At 45.9% G+C, this 10,751-nt stretch overlaps 1 protein-coding gene across 2 annotated transcripts in view; it reads right to left on the bottom strand.

The window, feature by feature from the left end:
* Positions 1–533: 533 nt before the first annotated feature.
* The window catches only part of HACE1 (HECT domain and ankyrin repeat containing E3 ubiquitin protein ligase 1), a 154,158-nt gene continuing 143,940 nt past the window's right edge, over positions 534–10,751 (bottom strand). Inside the window, exon 24 of one of the 2 annotated variants that reach the window (XM_051855409.2) lies at positions 534–683. In XM_051855409.2, the coding sequence (XP_051711369.1) occupies positions 680–683 (4 nt within the window). In that variant the 3' untranslated portion in view covers positions 534–679. Of the gene's footprint in view, positions 684–5,994; positions 9,760–10,751 lie in introns of those variants that run through there. The other variant, XM_051855411.2, reaches the window with a different exon arrangement.

Below are 10,751 nucleotides of genomic sequence, written 5' to 3'. Positions count from 1 at the left end.
ACTTAATCTCCAAATCATATATTAATGACATTTGAAAGTGTACTTTAGGAAGATAATTAGGATCACTTCTCTGCCTTTTGGCTAAGATCAAGTGTAGGAAGGTAATTAGGATGAGGTGAGACTGTGAGTGTCAGGCCCCCGTGGTGGCATCAGCGGCTTTGTAAGGAGAGGAAGGGAGGCTCAAGCTAGCACGTTTGCTGTGTCTCACCACATGATGCCATGCTCCATGTTACGGTGCAGCAAAAGGGTTCTCACCTGATGCTTAGCCATACTCGAGAACCATGAGCCAAATAAACTTCTCTTTTCTATAAATTTCTCTATACTTAGTCTTCAGTATTTTGTTACAGCAATAGAAGATGACTAGGACAGAGGGCTCCCAATTAGCCCACCCAGGGATACTTATTGACGTGCAGAACCTTCTAAAAAGGTTACAAACTTTTATTGCCTGTTTTAAAAGACTGTTTATAAAGGACAAATGGAAAGCTTAAATGACTAATCAATAAGAAAAATTGAATCTGTTACCATTTTCACTTAGTTACCGTCCCATTCAATAACAAGAAGAAAGCTAAATGTTTTTGGTCTTCTGGTCAAATGGATTTGCTTCTTTATTTGAGTCCAGGTATATAAAAACACTTTCTCTGCCTTGTTCTTTAATGGTCTCTGCCATGAATTCAGTCATCTAGCTGAAACACAGAAGTTAAATAGAAAAGACTGCTTTTCTAAATAAAACAGTTTCAAAAACACAACTTTCTAGTATTTAGTTGGCTGTTTTGAAATGCTTTTGCCATAGTTTGCAAAAGATTTGGCTCCAGAACTCATGCTGGACTTTAAACCTCAAAGTCATGGTTAACAGCACTAAGAAGATGGGAAATAAATCCAATTATGATCTTTAGTGGGAGGTCTTAGGTCATCTGTGCATGCCCTTAGAAGGTCGTTCACAGGAGAAGGTTGGCTATATATAACCTAAAGCTGGGTCCAACCACTCTCTGTCTCCTTCATGGCTTACCATGTGATCCTCCCTTCACTATGGCTCCACACTCCCTCTTAACATATGCTCTGTGTTGCCTCAGAACTCTGCCAGGAAAGAGACCTCATCAGATACCAAGCCAATAGGACCACCAGATCTTCCACTGTGAACCTCTAAAACCACAAGTCAAAACAAAACTCAGTCCTTCATAAGTAGCTACATGTTTCTTCTAGTAATTAAAAGCTAATAGAGCCTTGTAAAAAAAATGTACATCTATCAAAGAAACGTTCATTTGTAAGGGCATCTCCCTCTCTGCATCAGGAAGAGAAAAACGACTTTCACTAGAAACTCTTACTATGGAGAAGGCATTAGCTTAAATTAACATAATAAGCCTTATTTTTGTTTAAGGTGATTTTTTGGCCATCTTACCTTAGTTGGGGATTTACCTAAAACCTTACTTCTTTGAGCCAATGTAGTCCTAGCTCTGTGCCTTTGAGTTGTAAATTTTCTACATTATTTTACCCAAAGTACATCCTAAGTGATTAATGATAACACGTATAGCTTGAACACACTGCTCAAAGTCCCAAGCAGAATGGTATAATATTTTGTCATACTATGTAAAAGAGTATATAATTTAAAATCTATGAATTGTTTATGTCTGGAATTTTCCAGATATATCTGGGATTTAATGCTTTTGGATTGTGGATGACCATATGTATTATAGAAAGCAAAACTGTAGGTAAGTGAGAAATACTCTATCATCTCAGAAAAATAGTAACTAATCAAAATTGATATAATATGAATAGGCAGGCAGCCAGTTAGGCCTAGATGACCTGGAAATGTTGCGACCCTGCAATATAATGTTCTCTCTTTATCTGTTGGCCTAAAATGCCCAGCTTCCCAGGACACACCTGTGTCTCATCTAGGACTAGGAATGGGGAGACAACATGATGACCATATGGATATTAAACTCCATGTGGAGAGCCGGTGCTGCGGCTCAAAAGGCTAATCCTCCACCTTGCGGCACCGGCACACCGGGTTCTAGTCCCAGTTGGGGCACCAGATTCTGTCCCGGTTGCCCCTCTTCCAGGCCAGCTCTCTGCTGTGGCCCGGGAGTGCAGGGGAGGATGGCCCAAGTGCTTGGGCCCTGCACCCCATGGGAGACCAGGAGAAACACCTGGCTCCCAGCTTCGGATCAGTGCAGTGTGCTGGCCACAGTGGCCATTGGAGGGTGAACCAATGGTAAAGGAAGACCTTTCTCTCTGTCTCTCTCTCTGTCCACTCTGCCTGTCCAAAAAAAAAAAAAAAAAACCCTCCATGTGGAGGTCCTGTAAAACTCCCAGATGGTCTCACACATGCTAAGGCACCACCCCTTTCATTCATTCATAAAAATGAATGAGAATGAGGGAGAAGCCCCGACCATGGTTGGGGGTATTTTTCAAGATTTTTCCACTCTCTTTATCTTTGGGCAACCCTCTGGAACACCATGGGATGTTTCTGCATGTGGGGCGGCCCACACTCATGTATGAATGTATGTTCACTTTCTCACCTTTAAATAAATTCTAGTCCTACTTGTGCATGTTACTATGCCTTGACTTAGAATTCTTATTGTGAGGGGCAGGAACCTAGCATAAAAATTTAGGTACCCAGACTCACATCAAAAATGTTTTTCAAATTTTCACGAGCTGGGTAAATCTTTGGTAAGTATAGTTTAATATTGTTGCGCCGGCACCGTGGCTCACTTGGTTGGTCCTCTGCCTGTGGCGCCAGCATCCCATGTAGGCACCGGGTTCTGGTCTCAGTGGCTCTTCTTCCAGTCCAGCTCTCTCTCTGCTGTGGCCTGGGAGGGCAGTGGAGGATGCCCCAGGTGCTTGGGCCCCTGCACCCGCATGAGAGACCAGGGGAGGCACCTGGCTCCCGGCTTCGGATCAGCACAACACCAGCCGTGGCGGCCATTTGGGGAGTGGACCAAGGGAAGGAAGACCTTTCTCTCTGTCTCTCTCTCTCTCACTGTCTGTAACTTTACCTGTCAAATAAAAAAAAAAAAATAAAATAAGTTTAAAAAATATTGTTAGCTTCATTAAAACAGCCATATCTTCTGAGTTATCAGAAAAAAAATTTATCTGTAGGGGTCTGACTTCGGTGATGAATACCTGATTTGCAGATGCTATAAAAATGGCTAACAGGGAAATAACTTGAGATGATGGCCAGCTTTTTCTAACATCCTATGAGATTTTTCATGAGCTATTTAAGCACAACTGAATAAAAAGTAAGTGGAATATATGTTTACAAATGAGTGTTTTTAACAATAATTAAATTTTTCAAAACGTTTACCTAAAAAGTTTCCCAAATCTCTTTGGCAACTTCTCCCTTTCGAATTATGCCAGCTAAATTGAATGACGGCTATTTATTGAATACCTGCATTATTTCTAAATAAGATAAAACATGAAACAGTTTGAAATCAAGCCCATAAACAGTGTCTTAAAGGCAGATGCTAGATATCGTCAGGCCCAGTCTCCTAGAATCCTTGCCCAGCTTTTTGATAGCAAATCAATCACTGACTAAAATTAACTCATTGAATTAAGGGAGTGGGGCAGCGAGCCCCAGAAGGTTCTAATCACTGGACTCATGAAGGCGTTTGCTTCTCCAATAGATAACACCTTGATGGTATTGACGCAAAGGGTTTTGTTGCAGGGAACTCCAGGTGTGGTGCAGAAAATAACTACTACCTGCACATAGCCCCTAAACAAACTGTAGCCCACCTGGCCATCAGATAAATTCCCTAAAGAACACGGCATTACTGACCAATAAAATAAAGGCCACAAGCACTGTCAAAAATCCAGGAGCTTGGACACAAGCTGAACAAGAATCCCCAACTTCAATCTGAAAGAACTTTCACCCCCTAATCCCTCGGGAAGCCCAGGAGTTAAATGATAGCTGCCCACCTACTGGCTCTGCACTTTGCAATAAGAGCCTCCTTTCTTCTTCCACTTGTCTATCACCACCTTGATGTCCGTCAGTTTCTGCATGTAGGGACCCAGGCCTGGGGATTCCAAAGCAACTCCTCCGACCAGCCTTGGGTGTTGTTCTGTAATAAGTTTACTTCTGACTTCTTAAATTGTATGGAGAGACAGAATATATTTGGGTCTCTTTATAAAAATGTCCTGTTCCACCTTGAAAAACTGTCCAGTGAAGAAGCACATTTTGAGAAAGTATGAAATATATATTCATAAAATATTGGTATAGGGACAGATAGCTAAAAATTGCTGACTTCATAAGGTTTTCAGTGTAAGTTACTAAGAGTAAAAATTCTAATTAATAGACAGATGATAATTAAAATAACTTCATATGGAAGGAAAGTAGTAAGAAGTGTCTTTTAGCAAATGGAAGCTTTAAGTTGAATTTTTACTGAGAAAAAATAGAGTAATTTTCATCCTAAAATAGAATCATTGGTTGTTCTAAAATAAGAAAAGAGGAAAAACATAGAACAAATTGTAGATTTTAGGATTTTGTATGTCCCAATCGACACAGAGGTGGCTGGTAAAGGCAGAAAAGGCTTCCCTTGTGGACAGAACAGCATGGCAGGAGAAGATTCACACTGACAGCAAGCGGGGAGTCAGAAAAGAGGTTCAGCTCCCCAGGAGGCAGGCAGTCATCTTTTTAAACTCTTGCCTAGGGAAGGAGCCTTGCATATGTACAGAGACCCACAGCCACCACGATAAGGCAGGTCTGAATGGGCAGACGACCCCTTGACGATTGTTTGTTGAAGGAAACAATGCACAGCGTATGCTCTTATCAGCTCAGGGTTTCCTGGGCAATGAACTGAACAAACTGTTGCCAAGCCAGTGGAATCTCAGACAATAAGATCCCACTGTGTCGTTTTTAGGGTTATTTTATTCGTGCCTAATTCTATCAGGTTTGAAGGTTAACTACTTGTGTCCCAACAGCCTGGTAAGTAAGGCCCCAAAAATCCAGCATTTTATTACAAAGAATGAAAGAGGGCAAAAGAAATAGAGAAAAAGCAAGGAAGGGAAGGAAAGAAAGAAAGAAAAGGGAAGAGAAGAGAAGGCAAAATTAAATAATGTGTAGCAAAAGGGAAAGTGAAGCAAGGGCAGAAACAGGAATGGAGGTGAAGACAGTCTCACTGGCTACTTCTTGCTGAGAAAGGTGTAGTCAGTAGAATGGTTCCTCCCTCTCCCAGTGAGGGTGTGGGAACAGCAGATGGTATCAGAAACCCCTTAGCAGGAAGGTATTATCAACATGAGTTTGAGTGAGGTTCTGGACCATTGGGTGATGAATTACCTCTGTAATTAAAGGTGCATGGCCCTAGGGACATAAGAAGCAAACTTGTTATGGGTGGAGTGAGAGAGGGTGCAAGCCAAGGTAGCCAGGAGGGTTTTTGAAACCAATTATTCCAAGAGTCAGACATGTACTGATGAATTTTGGATGCCTTGTCCACCAAGTTGTAAGCAGCATAATATATGAGACCAGATTGATTGACACAGAAACAGCACTCTGTCTATGAATAAACAGAGACCCACTTTTTCCTGCTGTTAGCAGGTCCGAGTCTCATCAATATTGTAGGGTTAGTGCTGCCAAGGAGTCAACTTAGTCTTTTTTTTCCATGATCAACTGGGATTTATTCCAGGAATGCAGGGCTGGTTCAACAACCACAAATCAATGAACGTATCACATCAACATCAAGTAATCGTCTCAGTTAATGCAGAAAAAGCATTTAACAAACCCAACATCCATTCGTGATAAAACCTTGAACAAATTAGAGATGGAAGAAACACACCTCGACACAATAAGGCTATTCAGGAAAATCCCACACGCAACAACATATTGAATGGAAAAAAGCTGAAAGCATTTCCTCCAAGATCTAGAACCAGACAAGGATGTTCACTCTCATGGCTCTTAATACAGTACTGGAAGTTTTAGAGCAATGAGGAGAGAGAAATAAATTAAGGGCACACAGATAGGAAAGGAGGAAGTCAAGTAGTCTGTGTATGAAAATGACATGATTCTTTTTTTTTTGAAAGATTTTATTTATTTCATTTGAAAGTCAGAGTTACACAGAGAGGAGAGCAAAGGGGGGGTGGTTTTCCATCTGCTGGTTCACTCCCTAGTTGGCCGCAATGGCTGGAGCTGTGACAATCCAAAAGCGGGAGTCAGGAGCTTCTTCTGGGTCTTCCACGTGCGTGCAGGGGCCCAAGTACTTGGGGCATTCTCTAGTGCCTTCCCAGGCCACAACAGAGAGCTGGATCAGAGTGGAGCAGCCAGAACCCTAACTGGCACCCATATAGGATGCTGGCACCCCAGCCACGGCTTTACCTGCTACACCACAGCGCCAAATGACATGATTTTATATTCAGAGAGACCTATAGACTCCAAAAAGAGACTAATAACCAACAATAAATAAGTTTAATAAAGGTGTATCACACAAAACAAACACACAAAAAATAGCATGATGAATTAGTTCAGAAAGAGATTATACAAACAATCCAATTCACAAAAGCTACAAAAAAGTATCGTGTAATAAATTTAGCCAAGGATGTGAAAGACCTCTGCAAATAAACTAATGAAAGAAATTGAAGACACACACACAAAGGACACACACACAAACAGACTTTCTATGTTCATGGAATTAATATGAAAATATCAATACCACTCAAGGCAATCGCCATCAAAATATCAGTGACATTCTTCAAAGAACTAGAAAATCCTAAAATTCATATGGAAGCATGAAAGACACAAAGTTTCTTTTGACCTCTGTAAGAGGTCAGATTCACTTTTGCCGTGACTCGGATATGAAGCCTAGGCAGGGTTTAGTGTCGTTCCTCCATGAAGAGGGGGAGCGACATAATGGTGCCGTGACTCGGATATGAAGCCTAGGCAGGGTTTAGTGTCGTTCCCCCATGAAGACGGGGAGCGACATAATGGTGCCGTGACTCGGATAGGAAACCTAACTCGGATAGGAAACCTAGAACGGATAGCAAACTTAGGAGGGAAGAAACGGGAAGAACTGGGAAATTACCGGAGAGAGAGACTAGCAAACAGCCTAGGGAAAAGCCGGACGAAAAGAGGTGCCGGAAGAAGCTGTTGAAAGCCTAGGCATAGACTCGTATACGGACTACGGGGGGAAGCTGGGAGAAATCTCTAAGGGCGAAAGCGAAAGTGAAAGCTAGAACAAACAGACTTGGACGCGGACTGTGGGGAGAGGCCAGGAGAAATGAGGGAGGAATATTGTTGGAGGAAAGCTTGGGGAAACATACCGGGTAGAGAAAAGTATTAGGGAAATTGAAGCCGTGGGGGGCAGGCCGAGGCGGATACGAAAGCCACTTTGGGATTCTCAAGTTAGCCCGGGAATAGGGGGCGAAAAGTTGAAACCAGAAGCTGAAACGTGAGCCTGGTTGGGATCCGTCTGATTAGCCCGGGGAGCAAAGGACGGGAAGCCAAACCGTGGGGCGGAGACGTACGCTGGGTTGAATTCGCCAGGCTAGCCCGGGGAACTTAGATTGAATGCTAGTGGCGGACACGTAAGCTACGCTGTGTTACTCGCGGAAGCCGCCGCGTGCAGAGAGCATGGGGCGTGAATAGATAGGGAACGGGGCTGGCGCGAGGCTGTGGTTCAGACGCGAAAGGGTTAAGCGTGGAGACCGCGGAGCGCGCGAAGCCGAGCCGCGCAAAGCCGGGAAGCTGCGCAGATGAGAGAGGCGCGGGCTGAAGCGGCGCAGAGCCGGGAACCCGCCGGCGGGGCGAGGTGCCGGGAAGCTGCGGGGATAAGAGAAACAGAAGTTTAGAAGTAAGATGAGAAAAATAGGAATGCTGGAAGATAGAAGTAAAATGGGAGAAATAGGAATGCCCGGAGATAGAGAAATAGAGAAAAATAAGGCCTCCCCTCAACATGGCAATTAGAAGGCTTGGATTCGGTCTGCCCGATTAGTGAGGCGATGAGCACCTGGGCGGCTAGCAGCTTATGCGCCGCAGGTCACCGAAGACAGGCACGAATTAACATCAGTAAGGCTTCCCCACAATACAACCATTAGGAGGCTTGGATTCGGTCTGCCTAATTAAGGCGGTAAGCGCCAGCAAGCAGCTCGACCAGAGTATGAGCTGCAGGTCACCGAAGATAGGCACAAACCAACACTAATAAGTCTCCCCCACAATACGGCAATGAGAAGGCTTGGATTCGGTTTGCCTGATAGGTTTTGTAAACACCTGCAGGCAGTTCTAGCAGAGCAGAGTATGCGCTGCAGGGCACCGAACACAGGCACGCATCAGCGCCTAAAAACCTCCTCACAACATGGCGAAGAGAGGACCCGGATTCGGTTTGCCTGATAGGACTTGTAAGAGCCTGTGGCAACTCTAGCAAGTAGAGCAGAGTGTGTGCCGCGGGACACCGAAGACAGGCACGTATCAACGCTAAAAAATAAAAAGAAAGGGGGATCTGTGGGGAGCAATCCGGACTAGACTAAGTTACTCGAATTAGGACTTATTCTATGCATCTGCTCTCCCACAATATGGCGCTGGGAGAGAAGTAAACAGCTTCCGCACAGCTGCCTCCAGTTCAACCAATTAACTGTAGGACTTGCTCCTGATTGGAGAGCAGCGTACTCGGCGTGTGGGCAGCCGAGTTGGGATTGGCGGAGGAGGACTATAAAGGAGGAGAGAGACGGCATGCACCAGGAACATCTATGGGGAACATCTAAGGGAACCCGTGCAGCCCCCGAGAGAGCCGGCCGGCGGTGTGCCGCTCCCCTGCGGAAGTGGGGAATGTGGCCAGGGGGAACTGCCCTTCCACGGAGGTGGAAGGGATAGTAGCCAACCCGGGAAGAACCAGCAGCAAACCCGGGGAGGGCCGAGCAGACGAAAGAACAATGCAGGGTTCTGTGTCGTTCCTCCACGAAGAGGGGGAGCGACAACTTTGAAAATCCCCTCTAGTTATTTCATTAATATGAATCTCAGCAGTTCAGGCAGAATTTTTCCAAATGTGATTTGCAGCAGAGGTAACAAGGCTAGTTAAGAGAAAATGTGAACCACAGACTCATTTTTTTAAGACTCATTTTGTAAAGACTGCTATGACTCAACACCCAGAGTCCCTATCGGGCCTTGAACTATCAACTTTCAGTGAGCAAATGAGGGAACTAAGGATTCCCCAGCTGACACAGCCCCTGAGCCTCTATGCACGTTCTCTTGCTGCCAGGCTGCAGCACCCCGGGGCCCTGTGCCTCCTGCAACTCTGCAGCTCCAGAAGCCATGGAGGGCAAGGATCACAGGGACACGTCTCCAGCTCCTGTGAGGTAAAATCAAAACCTGGCAGATCTCCGTGAGCTACCAAGTGGAAGGACTCTCATATGCCCATGCACAGAAGGAAACGCTTCATTTCTTTAAGTGACTGGACAGATAAAGATAGCATTTGATATGGCCCAAGTCAGTGCATAGTAACCGAAGACTCATTTCCCGGGCCGTGCAGCCAAGGCTGTGCTACCCGGGGCTTGCACCCCGCCTGCCGGGGCAAATGCGCGGGGGGTCTCAGTAGCTCCTTCCAGCCCCGCACGACGGCCACCGCCCTTTCCTAACTCATTCTTTCCAGGAAGTTGCTGCACGCTGCTCCCAACGTCTTCCTCCCGATGAGCGTCAGTTCTGAGGCTGGTACAGCGGTCTGCCTTCTGGACACGCTGTACTCAGCGCCACCCTTTCCTGGGCCCGGCTGTGGCGGTCTTCACACTCAGCCGCTCCTCCCTTAGGTTGGTGTCTCCAGCAATGGGCTTCCAGGCTACCAGTGTCTTCTGCGGGGAGAACACAGGGGCGAGAGGCGTCAGTGGTGCGGTCGGTGCGCAAGGCCTCGGCATCCTGAGGCGCAAGAGTGAGGCTGGGCGGGGCTTGCGCAGACGGAAGGGACCAGCACACAGAGGCGCCGACAATGGGCGTGGCGTCTGCCCACGTGGCTGTTTCCCACAGTTTGAGGGCTGCCGTGGAGACCCAGGCTGGGAGTGGGCGCTAGGACTTGTGGTGCGCTGGAAACAAGTTCACGACTGCTGGCTGATTCGGGCACAGGTTTGGTCTTCGCACTGGGCTCTGGGACGCAGGTGTGAGGGTTCCTGGAGACCTTTCTGTGCTGCGCTAGGAATGCTGTCAACTTAGTCTTGAACCTTGAAAAGGCCCTGAGCTATCTAAACTGTGTGTCTTCTCTATCTTTAGAAAGGGTCTGGTAACAAGAGAGGGATGGGGCAAATCTTCCTATTCTAGTGCCCACCCTAGCAGCAAGACCCCAGGGATCTTAGGGCGACAGCTCTTTTTTGGTGAATATTTGTAGTTAGAAGAACCAGCAGAATTGATTATTGGAGGCCACATTAACATTTGGAGAAAGATGAGAGTAGAGATTCAGGTCCAGTTAGTGGGGAGGCAGGTAAGTGTTGATCCCACAGAGGAAGACCCCCTGTTCATGCAGCGCATTTGTCAGATGGATGGAAACAGATGTTTACGTGTATAAAGGCCTTGTGCTGTTTCTGTTCTCCTAGATGTTGAGCGTGACTGATAAGGTGGCACCTGTGAGAGGCTATAGGAGGATGTTAGGGTCAACTTGGGCCACTCCTGACTATTTATTTTCATCAACAACAAAATGTGTCTGGGTATCTATGAGAGACCAGTTGGTAGAATATTTATATGTGTTTGGAAGAAGGCACTATGTCAATTTGAGTTCCTGAGGCATGTTGCCAGGGAAGGCCCCCAGAGCATATGGAGTTAGAGATAGATGAGTTGGGCACAGAGAGGGTGGGAG

The sequence above is a fragment of the Oryctolagus cuniculus genome, chromosome 5, assembly GCF_964237555.1.
Source record: "Oryctolagus cuniculus chromosome 5, mOryCun1.1, whole genome shotgun sequence".
NCBI lineage: Eukaryota > Metazoa > Chordata > Mammalia > Lagomorpha > Leporidae > Oryctolagus > Oryctolagus cuniculus.
Note: the sequence above shows the minus strand (reverse complement) of the source record. Positions and strands in the feature narration are given on the sequence as shown.